Source organism: Xenopus tropicalis, chromosome 2 (genome assembly GCF_000004195.4).
Source record: "Xenopus tropicalis strain Nigerian chromosome 2, UCB_Xtro_10.0, whole genome shotgun sequence".
NCBI classification, from domain to species: domain Eukaryota; kingdom Metazoa; phylum Chordata; class Amphibia; order Anura; family Pipidae; genus Xenopus; species Xenopus tropicalis.
In genome coordinates this window covers 170706613-170723833 of record NC_030678.2, presented here as the reverse complement: position 1 = coordinate 170723833, position 17221 = coordinate 170706613, and the positions used below count along the sequence as shown (strand labels likewise).

Genomic DNA, 17221 nt, shown 5'->3' with positions numbered 1-17221 from the left:
GTAGAGAAGTTTGGTTTATATAAATACCCCGCTATGTATTGTAGCCATTGTAGCAGACACCCCAGTGTTACAAGTGCAGGGCATTATATTTAATAACTTTAAAACACTTTTTATTTTTTGATGTTACTGTTCCTTTAATTTCCAACTTTCCATTATACATTAAACGCTCAATGATTTGTTCAATGATTTGTAAATGGAATTACAACTGAAAGCAATATATGTCTGTCCTTTGCTATTCTCTGCACTGGTTAGCAGGAGCCCCCCTCCAGCCAGGACACCACTTCCCACAATTCCTTGCACATTCTGTCATTAACATACTTGCAAATGAGGAGAATGACAGAAGTGAGCAGGGGATTGAGGGAACTGGAGTGCTGATTGGAGGAGAGAGTAGACTGCTGCAATGCTGTTAGCCAGACGGGACAGATCTCAGCACATCGTGCCAATGGCCGCTGGAGATTGATTGGCTGATACTAATTTGTGTACAATGAGTATGTAAGCACTTGTTTATTTCCCACTAACTCTTCTCACAAAGACCCCTCCAGGATTTGATGGCTGCGTCGCTTTCTTCTTCGTCTTCTTCTTCTCTTTATAAACGTCTGACAGCTTTTCCCCCTAGAGAGACAACAAAACAAGGCAAGGCTTCATGCTTCATGGGTCTCGCTGTCTCAGATGGAAATGGAAAGAGACAATTAGGCCTCTCTCTAAACGACGCAGGTAGGGAAGGAGCAGGAGCAGGGAAAAGCCTTTTAGATCAGAGCCTCTCATTGGCTGGAAGCTGGCTGTCGTTTCAGGGTTTACCATTGGTAGCCTTAGCTGCCCTAACCAACCATGGCACCTTTGGGGGGCAGACTAGCATCAGGGTGCTTCCATCACCAATATGGCACCAGTGCAGCTTTGAGCATAGCCAGCAATGCATGCAGGGAGTCTGTTGTTTCCCCAGTACAACTCCCAGCATCCCTGGAATGGAAGCAACTGTCTTAGGTCACAGTCGTAGTAGCTCATGAGTCTGCTAAAGGGGCCCAGAAAACATGGGGGACTGTTGGGTAGAGGTAAATATGCTGCGAGTATGGAGTATCTACGTACAGCACTGAAGGGAATGCAAAACAGGTATGGGACCAGTTATCCAGAATGCTCGGGACCTGGGGTTTTCTGGATAAGGGATCTTCCGTAATTTGCTCTTGTCTTCTAACTTGTTCAAATCTAATTGCTGATTTGTTTTTAAGGGCAACATCACCGCTCATGCTTGTCTTCAATGATAATAAATATGCCCTCTCATGTTTAACTCAAGGAGGGGGAAAAATACAAGCTTTGGAGAGATACTTTTCTATGTTCTTCTGTATAAGAACAAGTATATTGAAGTTGCCATGGCAATGCACTCATAGGAAATTAGCCAGCCCTGGCTTCAGATATAATTATTGATGCCATACAATGTGCAATATTTCCCAGCCGAAGCACTGATTCTGCACCGTTATTAACCTGCACTAATGGCATTTAATAGTCAGAATGTGCTGCCTACTCCCCAGTTTGCCAATAGCCCTTAATATGCTGCTATACAGTTTCTCTTATTATATCAAGAGAATGAACAAAGGGAAACAATATAGCAGCAGCAGTGAGGCACAATACTACAGCAGGCAGCCATGCAGAAAGCCACGTCTGTGCCACAGACACAATCTAGCTGTGTGGCCTGGACAACATGCATGTTCTAGCTGTGTAGAGATGCAGTGGCATTAATAATGCACTAACTGTGTAGTAGTCACAATAATAAGAGCTGGTACTCACAGAGGGGGTCGAGGGAGGCCTCATCTTTTCTAGACTCTTGCTGAGGTGAGCGATCTCCGCTCTGTACTCATCCAGCTGGAGCTCCATCTTCTCTCTGCGTAAGCGTTCATATTCTAACTGGCCCTCCAGTTCTTTTATCTGACTGCACAAAGCAGAAGGGGTTATGGCTGTTCTTGGGCCACATTGCATTGCTCAATACTAGGGATGCACAGAATCGGCTATTATAGGATCAGGCCAAACCCCGAATCATTTCCCAAGATGTGGCTGAATTTACACAGCAAATAATTCCCTCTGCCATTTAACATTTTATTCTTGAACCAACAAATGTATTTGTAGCTGTAATATTGGGGTGTAGGCGCCATCTCAGTGCATTGTGCCTGAGTCTGAGCTTTCAGCCAGCGCTACACATTAGAACTGCTTTCAGCTAACCTATTGTTTCTCCTACTCCCATGTAACTGGAGGAGTCCCAAGCCGGACTTGGATTTCTTACTATTGAGTGCTATTCTGATACCTACTGGGAGCTGCTATCTTGCCCCCTTCCCATTGTTCTGCTGATCGGCTGCTGGGGGGAGGGGGGGATATCACTCCGACTTGCAGCGCAGCAGTAAAGTGTGCCTGAGTCTGAGCCAGCGCTACACATTAGAACTGCTTTCAGCTAACCTATTGTTTCTCCTACTCCCATGTAACTGGAGGAGTCCCAAGCCGGACTTGGATTTCTTACTATTGAGTGCTATTCTGATACCTACTGGGAGCTGCTATCTTGCTCCCTTCCCATTGTTCTGCTGATTGGCTGCTGGGGGGAGGGGGGGTGGGGGTATCACTCCAACTTGCAGCGCAGCAGTAAAGTGTGAGTGAAGTTTATCAGAGCACAGGTCACATGGCTGTGGCACCCTGGGAAATGAAGAATATGGCTAGCCCCATGGGAAAAACAGATTACAATGCAGGATTCTGCTGGAGAAGCTCTATTAACTGATGGGTTTTGAAAAAATTGAATCCGAATCCTGCTGAAAAAGGCTGAATCTCGGCCGAATCCCAAACCAAATCCTGGATTTGCTGCATCCTTACTCAGTACAGTGCAGTAGATTCAGTATATAGATTTTTATGTTCTAGTTCTTCTTTAATTTTCCAACATCAACACCTTACAAGCAGGACAGTAAATCTAAAACCATGAATTCTGCCTAGAAAACATCCATTATTTAACAATTTCTTCAGCAGTATAAAAGTTAAAGCAGGAAGCAGAGGATCATGGGTTGGAAGGGAAATGTTAAAGTGCCAACCTTTCATATTCCTTCTGTTCTCTTTTTCGTTGGTTGTCTTCCTCTAGGATCCCACCCAGCTGTTTGTAATTGCCCTTTGCAACCTCCATGAGCTTCTCAACATCTTTAATTCTTTTGTATGCCCGCGCTGCAAGAGAAATATATATCAGTGTGGCTATTACAAAGAACACGGCCCGTAAGCCCTATGGTTGGGTGCATAATGGAAACCCAGCGCCCTCCCCCTGTAGGTCTGCCCGGTACCTGTCACAACATGGTTAATGCTACAAGCTTTATACCGTCCACACCTGCAGGGTGCTAGGTTCTGTAGGCTTAGTGAATTAGGCAATGGGAGGGCCATACATAATGAGTTCCTGGGCCATATAGGCTTCCTTCAGTTTCATACTGAATATATATATGTATATTATATATGTATATATATAACATAAGGCCCAGACTGACAATCTAGGAATACTGGCAAATGCCAAAGCGGCTGCTGGAAGATGCCATAGACAGTCACTATTTATTGGGCTTCTGGGGGGCTGTTTGTGCCTCTGGGTACTGGGAATGCCAGGGGGGCTGTAAGGTGCCACAGACAGTCACTATTTATTGGGCTGGGGGGGCTGTTTGTGCCTCTGGGTACTGGGAATGCCAGGGGGGCTGTAAGGCTCCACAGACAGTCACTATTTATTGGGCTGGGGGGGGGGGCTGTTTGTGCCTCTGGGTACTGGAAATGCCAGGGGGGCTGTAAGGTACCACAGACAGTCACTATTTATTGGGCTGGGGGGGCTTTTTGTGCCTCTGGGTACTGGGAATGCCAGGGGGGCTGTAAGGCGCCACAGACAGTCACTATTTATTGGGCTGGGGGGGGCTGTTTGTGCCTCTGGGTACTGGGAATGCCAGGGGGGCTGTAAGGTGCCACAGACAGTCACTATTTATTGGGCTGGGGGGGGCTGTTTGTGCCTCTGGGTACTGGGAATGCCAGGGGGGCTGTAAGGTGCCACAGACAGTCACTATTTATTGGGCTGGGGGGGGCTGTTTGTGCCTCTGGGTACTGGGAATGCCAGGGGGGCTGCTGTAAGGTGCCACAGACAGTCACTATTTATTGGGCTGGGGGGGGGCTGTTTGTGCCTCTGGGTACTGGGAATGCCAGGGGGGCTGTAAGGTGCCACAGACAGTCACTATTTATTGGGCTGGGGGGGCTGTTTGTACCTCTGGGTACTGGGAATGCCAGGGGCTGCTGTAAGATGCCATAGACAGTCACTATTAATTGGGCCTGGGGGGGGCTGTTTGGGCCTCTGTGCCAGGGATTATTTTGAATCCCAGTCTGGGCCTGTTTCATGTTAGTCATGGCTTAATGAATATTGTATAGATGTAATACATTTATCATAATGTGCTTATAACCTTATTGGCACTGTACTGCTATCATAGAGAATAATCCCTATCACACAGAATAGATCATATGGTTCTCTGTTCCCTGCGGTGCTGTGACTTGTCTAGAATTCCTCTGATCCACACAAACATAGCACTGGGCACGTAGAACATCTGGCTGGTTTGCTAGGAATGAACCATAGCGCACAATGAACAGGATGACTACAAATAGAACATACCACGTGCTTGTTGCTTCTCTGATTCACTGAGACTTAAATAATCGGGGTGATCGGTGCTCCCCTCCACTCCGTGCCTTTCAAAGTAAGCTGGATCTTCGTCATTAAGTTCTTCGTCAGAGTCTTCTCCTGCCACATTCCCTCCTAGGAGCTTTACAGCAGCCAACTTGGCAAAACTGAAATGAAAATAAAATAGTTCTTGGTAACGGTTATATATTGTACAACAGGCACTGTTATCCTATAGGTGTGTAGCGAGCCGTGAATAATATTTGGCCCTGCTTTCTGTAGCCTGCAGCCACCTAGGAAGCCTAAACTAGCCATCCGGACCCTGTATCATGGCCCCTAAGGGGGTACAGCAGTAAAGTGTGCCTGAGTCTGAGCTTTCAGAAGGAGCCGGCGCTACACATTAGAACTGCTTTCAACTTGCAGTGCAGCAGTAAAGTGTGAGTGAAGTTTATCAGAGCACAGGTCACATGGCTGTGGCACCCTGGGAAATGAAGAATATGGCTAGCCCCATGGGAAAAACAGAATACAATGCAGGATTCTGCTGGAGAAGCTCTATTAACTGATGAAACCTGTTTTCACATGAGAGTACTGCTTTAAGCCTGTAATGGACCAGTCTACAAATACTTAATATCCTGGAATAGAAAACAAAAGAGAAAAAGACAGCACAGGATTTTACTATAAATTGCAGACAAATAGCTGAGTGCAAATTCCAAGCCTAAAGGTGGCCATACACGGGCAGATCCGCTCGCTTGGCGATGTCGCCAAGCGAGCGGATCTTCACCCGATATCCCCACCTACGGGTGGCGATATCGGGGAGGCATGTAGGTGAATTCGATCGTTTGGCCCGCAATGGGGCGGTCCCCGATCCGACGGGATTTTCTAACCTCGCCGACCGATATCTGGCCAATTTCAGGCCAGATATCGGTCGGCCAGTTCCATCGTTTCTGCCCCTACACGGGCCGATAAGCTGCCGAGTCGGTCCAAGGGACCCATATCGGCAGCTTCTATCGGCCCGTGTATGGGGACCTTTACTCATCGAAATCATAGAGACAAAGATGAGACAGACTGTTACCGTTTGGCTACATCTTTTGGGGTCTCCCCAGCTTCGTTGGTTATGTTGTAATCTGCTCCCATCTCCAGTAGCCACTGCAAGCATTCTAGCTGGCCCTGTCCTGCGGCTGGGGAGAAAACAACAACAATAAATGTACATTTGACCTTTATAAATATAAGGGCAAACATAAATCTTTTATAGTTCTTTAGACAGACTTCTAGACATCTTTGCTGATAGAGGCAAACTGACAAGCAATGGCTCCACCCAGTGGTCAGTAAAAGGAAAGCAGGCACAGAAGCAGAGGAGCAGTGTGGAGCCTTTGGGATTCTGCTTCCACGCAGCAACAAATCACTAACCCACCTAAGGGTCCCAATATGGTCTTAGTCTATCGCTGTGACTTTTAATTACCTTTGTGCAAGGGAGTGGCCCCCTTGTCATCTCGCTCGTTAATGTTGATGATTCCACTCTCGACCAGTTTCCTAAGGGTCACCAGATCACCCTTAAAGGCAGCCACGTGTGCAGGGAAAGCCAAGTCTGGCAAATAGAAAACATGTCTACAGCTTTACAGCCAGAAGATTTTCTTAATAATGTATCTTAATAAAGTGTTTGTAATAATGAATTGTGCTTAGCTATGACCTCGGCTGTCATAGGGATCTCTTAAAGGACAAGGAAAAGCAAAGTCACTTGGGGGTGCCAAAATGTTAGGCACCCCCAAGTGACTTTAATCGCCTACCTTGTACCCTGGGCTGGTGCCCCTGTTAGGAGAAAACAGCCCCAGCCCGGGGCACCTGGGGCGATGCGCTTCCTCCTTCCTGTATCGTTAAGATGTGACTGCGAGTCCGGCGCATGCGCAGTAGAGTGAAAAGCCGACTTTTCTGTTAAAGTTCCACTATTCACTCTACTGCGCATGCGCGCACCGATACAGGAAGGAGGAAGCGCTGCAGGTACCCCGGGCTGGTGCTGTTCTCTCCGAGCAGGGGTACCAGCCCGGGGTAAAAGGTAGGCGATTAAAGTCACTTGGGGGTGCCTAACATTTTGGCACCCCCGAGTGACTTTGCCTTTCCATGTCCTTTAATAGGCTTTGAGCACACTAAGGGGGCTGTTCCTGCTGAATTGTGCTTAGTACAGGGGAATCCCTATGCTGCCATAGTTTTATGGTATCTTTCTGTACAGGCTATGAGCAAACTTAGGGGGCTGTTCCTGCTGAATTGTGCTTAGTACAGGGGAATCCCTATGCTGGCATAGGTTTATGGTATCTCTCTGTACAGGCTATGAGCAAACTTAGGGGGCTGTTCCTGCTGAATTGTGCTTAGTACAGGGGAATCCCTATGCTGGCATAGTTTTATGGTATCTCTCTGTACAGGCTATGAGCAAACTTAGGGGGCTGTTCCTGCTGAATTGTGCTTAGTACAGGGGAATCCCTATGCTGGCATAGTTTTATGGTATCTCTCTGTACAGGCTATGAGCAAACTTAGGGGGCTGTTCCTGCTGAATTGTGCTTAGTACAGGGGAATCCCTATGCTGGCATAGTTTTATGGTATCTCTCTGTACAGGATATGAGCAAACTTAGGGGGCTGTTCCTGCTGAATTGTGCTTAGTATAGGGGAATCCCTATGTTCCATAGTTTTATGGTATCTCGCTGTACAGGCTATAAGCAAACTTAGGGGGCTGTTCCTGCTGAATTGTGCTTAGTACAGAGGAATCCCTATGCTGCCATAGTTTTATGGTCTGTACAGGCTATGAACAAAGCAGAGTATTGGTGCTACAACTCTCAAGTTCCCACAAACAACCAAAGTTCAAGAGCAGAAAATCACAATGATTCCCATCTCTGACCTACAGAATGATGTATTCAGCAATACACATACTTTCTTGTTCATCTGGGTGGTCCCTTTCATATTCCACGCCATCTATATATTGAACGATGTTGTCCTTGTATAGCTTGCGTGCCAAGTCCTTTGGCGTCTCACCGTTCATGTTTGTTGCTTCCAAAACTCTAGTCACGCTGCTGGCTTTACTCACCAGAAACTTCAGGCAGTGAAGGTGCCCTTCCATGGCCGCCAAATGAGCTTTTACATGATAAACATAAGTTAAAGAGGCTGATTTTACATTGGCCCTATCACGTGTTGAGACAAACACACTGCTATGTGCAGATACTTTGGGTAACTATGTAAAGATCCACTCAGCTGTTGTGGAGGTCAGAGGAGTGGATCTTCTGCCTATTGACCCATGTATGGTATTATAGTAACATAGTAGATGAGGTTGAAAAAAGGCACATAAATAACCTGCCTAACTGCTAGCTTACCCAGAGGAAGGCAATAAAATAATCTTAAGCCTCTCTAATTTGCCGCAGAGGGGGAGAAATTCCTTCCTGACTCCAAGATAGCAATCGGACCAGTCCCTGGGGCAACTTGTATTACTCCCATAACCCTGTATTCCCTCACTTGCTAAAAAGCCAAATAACTCTTTCTTGTACCTATCTAATGTATCAGCCAGCACAGCGGCAGGTATGGTATATATTTGGGGTATATTTATAACCAATCAGGGTGACAGGGAGCGGCCCTGTGTTACACGTAATTCAGTTTTATTGCTGACACAGTACCTGGAATATTCCCATTCAGATCTGCATCTTCTAAGGTTGCTCCCCATCGGAAAAGCAGCTGCAAGCACCCCAGTCTCCCATGGAATGCGGCATAATGAACAGGCTTCCACCCAGTCCGGTCACTGCTGTTAATGTCCTGCCAAAAGCACAAAGTTAGAGCTGCCTGTAACTGACCCAGTCAGGGACAACCTCTCCAAGCCAAGCTGTGCTCCTGTGGGATAGTATGTATACTAAGGCAAGATGGTGTCAGGGAAAGGGGCTATAACTGTGGGATAGTATGTATAGTAAGGCAAGATGGTGTCAGGGAAAGGGGCTGTAACTGTGGGATAGTGTGTATAGTAAGGCAAGATGGTGTCAGGGAAAGGGGCTATAACTGTGGGATAGTATGTATAGTAAGGCAAGATGGTGTCAAGGAAAGGGGCTGTAACTCTGGGATAGTGTGTATAGTAAGGCAATATGGTGTCAGGGAAAGGGGCTGTAACTGTGGGACAGTGTGTATAGTAAGGCAAGTTGGTGTCAGGGAAAGGGGCTATAACTGTGGGATAGTGTGTATAGTAAGGCAAGATGGTGTCAGGGAAAGGGGCTGTAACTGTGGGACAGTGTGTATAGTAAGGCAAGATGCATCACAGGAAGAGAGAGTAACTGAGGTTTAGTGGGTAACATATGAAAACATAGCCCCATTCAATCCCATGATGCCACGGCTCACCACACCGCTCCGAAGTACAGACTGCAAAGTAAAGGAATGGCCATGGGCGGCAGCCAGGTGTGCGGGGCAGCAGTGCCGGTCGTCTTTAGCCGAGAGATCTGCTCCATTAACAATCAGTGCCTGCAGCAACATTAAACAGAAAGACTTAGCTGTGCGATAGCTGGTAACCCCCGGTTCCGCTCAGCTGTGCAGTAGTAGGTAACCCCCGGTTCCGCTCAGCTGTGCAGTAGTAGGTAACCCCCGGTTCCGCTCAGCTGTGCAGTAGTAGGTAACCCCCGGTTCCGCTCAGCTGTGCAGTAGTAGGTAACCCCCGGTTACGCTCAGCTGTGCAGTAGTAGGTAACCCCCGGTTCCGCTCAGCTGTGCAGTAGTAGGTAACCCCCGGTTCCGCTCAGCTGTGCAGTAGTAGGTAACCCCGGTTCCGCTCAGCTGTGCAGTAGTAGGTAACCCCCGGTTCCGCTCAGCTGTGCAGTAGTAGGTAACCCCCGGTTCCGCTCAGCTGTGCAGCAGTAGGTAACCCCTGGTTCCACTCAGCTGTGCAGTAGTAGGTAACCCCCGGTTCCGCTCAGCTGTGCAGTGGCAGGTAACCCCCAGTTCCGCTCAGCTGTGCAGTGGTAGGTTACCCCCGGTTCCGCTCAGCTATAGCTGCACAGTGTATGTGAGTATGCCTGCTGATTTAGCCCCCCGTTGGAGAACAATCAGACAGGAACCCATTTATTTAGCGTGGTACCTGCATACAGGCATCCTGCCCTCTAATCGCTGCCAGATGAGCGGCCGTCCATCCTCTCGTGGTGACATCGCTGACGTCTGCACCGTGCCAAAGCAGCCAATGGAGGCACTAGAAAGGAAAAAACTATTTAGCATCTACAATAATACAGAATACAGGCAACCGACTGACTTACCTGCTCTCCTTCACTGAGGTATGTGTCTTATTGCTCTGTGTGTACCCAGGAGCACCGGAACCAGCTTACTGCCATTTAGAACAAGTTCTCAGCACAGAAGGTCCCGCACAAGTTATTAATATGGGGGCCCCCCATGAACACAGTCACACAGTACCAACATTTTGGCCACACCCCTTGTGTTTGCAATATAAACAGCTGATGTTACTCTATAATAAGCAGTTTATATAGAGAGTTCCATTGATTAATGTGCTAATAAGGCAATCAGTTTATAGGGGGTCAGTGGCCCTAAGTTTAACCCCTTCCCACCTACCTGCCCCTGCCCTGCGCTGTCATTGCTTGATATGGAAGTTACGTAAGTTTTGGCATAAGTTAAGTAAACTGCCTAAGTTTAGGGGCCCAATCATCTTGCTGTGAGGCCCAATAACTATTACTAGTACAGGTATAGGACCCATTATCCAGAATGCTCAGAACCAAGGGTATTCCAGATAAGGGGTCTTTCCGTAATTTGGATCTCCATACCTTAAGTCTACTAAAAAAACAATAAAACATGAATTAAACCCAATAGGATTGTTTTTCCTCCAATAAGGGGTAATTATATCTTAGTTGGTATCGAATACAAGATACTGTTTTATTATTACAGAGAAAAGGGAATCATTTAACCATGAAATAAACCCAATAGGGCTGTTCTGCCCCCAATAAGGGGTAATTATATCTTAGTTGGGATCAAGTACAGGTACTGTTTTATTATTACAGAGAAAAGGGAATCATTTAACCATGAAATAAACCCAATAGGGCTGTTCTGCCCCAATAAGGGGTAATTATATCTTAGTTGGGATCAAGTACAGGTACTGTTTTATTATTACAGAGAAAAGGGAATCATTTAACCATGAAATAAACCCAATAGGGCTGTTCTGCCCCCAATAAGGGGTAATTATATCTTAGTTGGGATCAAGTACAGGTACTGTTTTATTATTACAGAGAAAAGGGAATCATTTAACCATTAAATAAACCCAATAGGGCTGTTCTGCCCCCAATAAGGGGTAATTATATCTTAGTTGGGATCAAGTACAGGTACTGTTTTATTATTACAGAGAAAAGGGAATCATTTAACCATTAAATAAACCCAATAGGGCTGTTCTGCCCCAATAAGGGGTAATTATATCTTAGTTGGTATCAAATACAAGATACTGTTTTATTATTACAGAGAAAAAGGAAAAGCATTTTAAAAATAATGAATGTGCTAATAAGTCAGTATTTTAACTGGGGGGATCAGTGGAGTTTCTATTTAAGTCTCTTTGAAAATTCATTGCATAAACATAGGGGCCCAATGATGTTGCTGTGGGGCCCAATAACCAGTCATTCCCACTGCTGCAAAGTTCATGTAGAAGATGCGGATATAATTCAGGAGAATAGAGTAACATCAGCTGTTTATCTTGGTATTTACTTCTAAGCAGTTTCTGTGGAAGTTACGTGAATTGTGTAAGTTTTGGCGTAACTTACGCAATTTGCATAACTTTTGCGATGGCAGCCGTGACTGTAGATCAGTAGTAGCTGGTTGGGAAAAACCCATAATATTATTTTTCCCTTCTTGGAACCTTTCTAACCTCCAGGCTTCCCGAGTGCGCAGCCCAGTGCAGCGGGGTGAACTTGTGAAGTGGATCGGGATCATTAATGCCTGTTCCGCTCTGCACAATGGCCGCCAGTTGCTCTACATCTCCTCCTCTCACAGCTTCGTGGATGGTGCCGTATATTCGCTTTTTTGGAAGTCCTGTTGGTAAATGGTGTAAGGTAGGAACAGGGTCGGACTGGATGTTGCCCCCATCGACCGCGTCCCCCGCACCCCCTTACCCCCCCCGCAGGGGCCCCTGCTGAGCCTCCCTAACACCCTGCAGGGGCCCCCACTGAGCCTCCCTAACCCCACGCAGTGTCCCCTGCAGGTGCCCCCACCGACTGTCTCCCCCGCACCCCCTAACCCTCCCCCGCTGAGCCTCCCTAACCCCCTGCAGTGTCCTCTGCAGGTGCCCCCACCGACCCCTTCCTTGGCACCCCCTAACCCCCCCTCGCAGAGGCCCCCGCTGAGCCTCCCTAACCCCCCGCAGTGTCCCCCACCCAACGTCCTCCCCTGAGCGTGCGTAAGTTTAATGCGTCAGGAGAGGAACGGTCAGCTGGGGGAGCACCGGCAAGGGTTGGGTCTGGGCTTCCAAGGCCCACCGGGTTTTTTTCCGGTGTCCCAGTCTGACCCTGGGTAGGAAAGATCTAATAACAGCAACAAATATAAATAAAGCCTAATAAAAAAAGTAAGGAGAGGAGGATTTCTCAGTATGTTGTTGATTATAGATGATAAAGTTCCGATCTGTGGGTGTGGAACATCTGGAACACCCCAATGATACCCTAGTATGGCACGGGGTAGCAGAATAATGAGAAATTGGTAGAACTGGTAATTACACTGACGGCAAATTCTTACAGAATGCCCTATTCCTAGCAACTTTGCAATTGGTTTTCAGTATTTATTTTTTTATAGTTTTTGAATTATTTGCCTTTCTCTTTCCAGCTTTAAATGGGGGTCACTGACCCCGGCAGCCAAAACCTATTGCTCTGTGAGGCTCCAGTTTTATTGTTATTGTTACTTTTTATTCCTTATCTTTCTGTGCAGGCCCCCTACTATTCATATATTCCCATCTCTTATTCAAACCACTGCCTGGTTACTAGGGTAAAAAACGATCCTAGCAACCAGATAGCTGTTAAAATACCAAATGGAGAGCTGCTGAACAAAAAGATAAAAAACTGAAAAACAATAAAAAATAAAGAGTGATTGCAAATTGTCTCAGAATATTTGTGTCTACATCATATTAAAAGTTAATTCAAAGGTGGACTACTCCTTTAACACCAGCCTTAGGAGGCACGTTCAGAGTCGGATTGGGCCGCTGGGAAAAATCCCGGTGATACCCGGCAGGCCCAGACCCGACCCTTTCCGGCGCTCTCCCTACCCGACCGTTCCTCCCGATGTGTTCAATTTACGCATGCTCGGGGGAGGACGTCGGGTGGGGGCCCCTGAGGGGGGTCCCTACAGGGGTTTAGGGGTCGGGAGCCCCGGTGGGCCCTGCACCCCCCCCCCAGTCCGACCCTGGGCACGTTTATTAACACTGGAGATAAACATCATGTTACCCATAGCATCCTATCAGATCTTTGCTTTTGTTTTATCACTTGTAGGCAACTGTTTAAATGTAATGGCTGATTGGTTGCTAAGGGAAACATCCCCGGTGATATTTATCTCCAATGTTAATAATCACGCCAGTCAGCGTTTTCATGTCTGGGTGGGGAAACTCCACCCTAAAGCTGTTTTCTCATTGGTTATTAGGGTTGCCACCTGGCCGGTAAAAACAATGCTTTATGCCATTAATATTAATAGGGAAAAAGCATAAAAATATAGCTATTTTTTCCAGAAAAGGTTGCAACCCTACTGGTTATCTGTACATGTATTTGCTGCCCCTGAATGTTCCCTGCGCTGCTGGTTCCGACTCATGAAACAATGTAGCAGAAGCCAGTTCTCTTAGTTGGAATCTGCTTCACTTCAGGAGTCAGAACCAGCAGTACAGAGCATATAGACAGCTAGCCACTGCTTCCAATAGCAATGACACCTTAGTGAAAATATGTAACTGCTCTTAGGTATGAATTACATTGCCTTTTATAAATAAATATATGAATGAAGCCTAAAACAGTGAAGCGACGTTTATTTGCCCCTGTGGTACTTGGGCTCCGGGAAGCTGCCCCCCTATCCGAGCTCCCTGCTTACCGGAATGAGGAGGCGCTGCAGACACGGTGGGCATGTTGGAAGCTTTCCTGACGCGTTTCTGTTGCCATAGACACCGAAAAGAGCGCCGTGACGTCGGCACGCAAGATCACGTGTCTGCTCCACATGGGCCGGCGGCCATCTTGGAAGCGGATCCGGCCGCCATTATGGGGTTGACGGTACGGAAAGCGGAGACCGGGCCGAGCGTTTGATCACACAAACCCAGCGACTAAAGAGCAGAAGGAACGAAAGGACGCGGAGCGTGTAGCCAATTGTGCGTGTATGGGGGCTCCAGCGCTCCTGGGGATAAATAGAAGGTGGGGTCCGGCAATAATGAGATCCGGCAGGGAAGGCCTTGGACTACTAGGCGCCTCTCCACACTTGTAGAATCCGCGAAACACTGCGCAGCTTTGTAGCTAGAATAGGGGCTGGTATACGTGCCTTATCCGGCCGGGGCGCTTTATAGCGGAATGGGTGTTGGGAAAAGGTTATTTCTGAGCCAATTTCTATTTTACTTATCGTTCTAGAACGCAAATTCGGGTCACAGCGGAGTTAATGGGACCAGGGTGTATGTTTGCTGTAGCCAGGCCTCACTGTCACACTTGTCTGTAAGTGGGCCCAGGGGCAGTATGGTAAGTGTGTGTGGGGCATGCAGATAAAGGGTAAGTTATCCTGCTGTGTGACAGGTGGCACTATTTTGAGTACCTGCTGTAAAGTAAGGCCCTAATGCAGTTCTTTGCTGGAATTAGCTGTGCCACCTTTTCTGGAAAAAATACTGCCCTTCCTATATTTTTGCCTTTTTCCCCTATAAATAACATTGGCATCAAGCATTATTTTTACTGGCCAGGTGGCAACCCCAGCTGGAATGGATGGGCTACTGGGTTGTGCTTCTCAAATAGCCCTTCCTACACCATTTCCGACCATCCGGAAAGGCATTTGAGTTAAGCTGGTCATACACGCACCGATAATATTGTACAAAACGATATTCGGTGCGTGTATGGCAAGTCGGCGAGGCGACCGATATCACAGGAGGCTGCTGATATCAGTCGACTCGCCGATCGGGCGGGTTAAAAGATTTGGCGCCATAGAAGGTGCCTGAGCAAAATCTGCCTTCAGGGCTGAATCGGCAGGAGGTACAAATCCTATTGTTTCTACCTCCTTATCTGCCGTTTCAGCCCTGAACGGTTAGTGGCCGATTGAACGATCGCAAATCGCCACGTGTGTGGCCACCTTTAGACAGAGGTTCCAGATCTTTGGGCAAATTTACACACGCCCCACCGGGACGCAGACCCACAAAGAGAGACCGAGGCCAAAAAGGCTAGCAAATGATTGGAAAGGGCAATTTGAGTGCAAGTACTCAGAGGGTAGCTGATTGGCCATATTACCCTAACAGTGAGAAGTAGTGTAGAATAAAATAATTACACACTATATGGCCAAAAGGATCTGGGATGCGTGCCTGTTCAATAGATCATCCCTAAACCAAGGGGATTTATGTGAAGTTGCCCCTTCTTTTACTGCTATAACTGTCCCGTCTCTTCCTGGAAAGTTCCCACTAGATGTTGGGACATTGTTGCTGGGAGTTGCTTCCATTCAGCCACAAGAGCATTAGTGAGGTTGGGCACGGATATTGGGGATCAGCCCTGGCTCACAGTCGGGGTTCTAGTTCATACCGCAGGTGTCATTGGGTTGAAGTCAGGCTTCTGTGCAGTCAGGTCCTTCCACTCCCATCTCAGCAAATTCATTCTGTAATGGAGAAGTACCTGAAGGAGTGACCTGAGGCTGCAGTAGATAAGAATAGAATAAAATACACCGAAATGTATAAATGGAGAGGAAATGGGGGGTCGGAAGGGGGAAGATTCACTATAATACAAAGAAAAGCAATATGCTTCTGCTGTACAGCAAAGTCAGGGGAATCTATGTTTTTATTTCTCCCCTACCTTTCATCTAGATCCACGTTAAAGAAGAATCCCTAATACTGAAAGGTACCTGAAATGAAGCTACTTTACCTTTTGAGCCATAGTTATTTTAGCACATCGTACTACAAGCGGAACTTTCAAGATCTGTTGCTCTATTAAGCATGGTGCAGTCCCGGAATATTCCATAACAGGACTGGCGTGGCCTAATTCGTATAAGGGGCACTTAGCAGCTTCATTCACCCAGTCAGTTTCAGCCTCTGTAAGTTTTGGAGGGGGAAACTGCTGCCTAGTGAAGATAGTTGGTCCTTGGTACAAGCTCCACTGAGGACTCCGCTTATAGGACATAGGTGTTTCATAAGGACAGTACAGTAGATGAGGTTCACGTCCATCAAGTTCAACATTTTCATGACCTTAACATCCCAACTACAATTTAAACAACCTAGAGAAGTTTTTGTAGCTGTTAGTGTTGCAGATATTCATCAGCACCCTGGGTTGCACCTAAGCGGATTGATGGTACCTTCAGTCACTCTGGCTTTGGTTGGAAAGGAGCAACGAATCCGGTGGAGTTTCAAGACGTTCATGACCTAGAGAAGGGGTCCCCAACCTTTCTTACTTGTGAGCCACAGTCAAATGTTAAAAGGCTTGGAGAGCAACACAAGCATCATAAAAGTTCATGGAGGTGCCCAATAAGGGCTGTGATTGGCTATTTGGTAACCTCTATCAGCTAACAGGAGCTCTTGTTTGGTAGTACACCTTGACACACTAAACAACTAAAACTTGCCAGGAATTCAAAAATAACTCCCTGGTTTGGGGGCACTGGGAGCAATATCCAAGGGGTTGGAGAGCAACTTGTAGCCCCCGAGCCACTGGTTGGGGATCACTGACCTTGAGCCTCGAATTCATAGGGCGCTGCCTTTACGGATAGTTTTAATGCAGATACAAATATTTGTCCCTTCACCATGTGTAGATTTTAGGGCTCATTTATCACTTGTAGGTACAAATGTTCCCATTAACACATCGTACCAAGCTTGCTTGCTGAAGGGGCACAACAATGGTTCCTTTGCTCTACACCAGGGATCCCCAACATATACCCATGAGCCACATTCAAAAAGAAAAAGTGTTGGCGAGCAACACAAGCATGAAAATGGCTACGGATGGTGCCAATAATAGTCCCTATGTGGATTGGCAGCCTACAAAGGCTGTTTGGCTTTATGCTGGGTTTTTATGCAACCAAAACTTGCCCCCAAGCCAGAAATTCAAAAATAACTCCCTGGTTTGGGGGCACTGGGAGCAACATCCAAGGGGGTTGGGGAGCAACATGTTACCCCCGAGCCACTGGTTGGGGATCACTGCTCTACACCTTTGTCCCCACCTATGCCTTATCCTACATGAAAATATATGTACAGAGGCAACATTTTGCAGGTCAGGATCAGCGGAGGTTAGTGTTTTCTGACCTGCACATGAATAGTAAGTTGATGGCAAACAAGTATGAAATCTGCGGAGTGTTTGTTGAAGATCACCTGGCAGGCATTGGCAATGGACTTCTCTAACCTGCTTGAGTAATCCCTTAATTTAGTTGCCAGCTGTCCAATAAGACTTCGTGTAGGACCAAC

General features: G+C 47.0%; 1 protein-coding gene across 1 annotated transcript; it reads right to left on the bottom strand.

The window, feature by feature from the left end:
• Window positions 1–107: 107 nt before the first annotated feature.
• Window positions 108–14230, bottom strand: ankrd42 (ankyrin repeat domain 42). Its single transcript, XM_002942078.5, has 12 exons — window positions 13696–14230; window positions 11507–11670; window positions 9731–9838; window positions 9002–9121; window positions 8296–8431; window positions 7562–7762; window positions 6105–6230; window positions 5718–5823; window positions 4643–4815; window positions 3057–3183; window positions 1780–1921; window positions 108–612 (listed from the first exon to the last, which is right to left on the bottom strand). The coding sequence occupies exons 1-12, from the start codon at window positions 13727–13729 to the stop codon at window positions 505–507; spliced, it is 1545 nt and encodes a 514-aa protein (XP_002942124.2). The 5' UTR covers window positions 13730–14230; the 3' UTR covers window positions 108–504.
• Window positions 14231–17221: the final 2991 nt, after the last annotated feature.

Coding starts and splice junctions, on each gene's coding strand:
- ankrd42 (XM_002942078.5), bottom strand. CDS start 13,729: ATGCCCACCGTGTCTGCAGCGCCTCCTCATTCCG. Junction 9,122..9,730: donor GGCAGGATGCCTGTATGCAG/GTACCACGCTAA, acceptor ATGTTGCTGCAG/GCACTGATTGTTAATGGAGC. Junction 3,184..4,642: donor AGAGAAGCAACAAGCACGTG/GTATGTTCTATT, acceptor TTTCTCTTGCAG/CGCGGGCATACAAAAGAATT.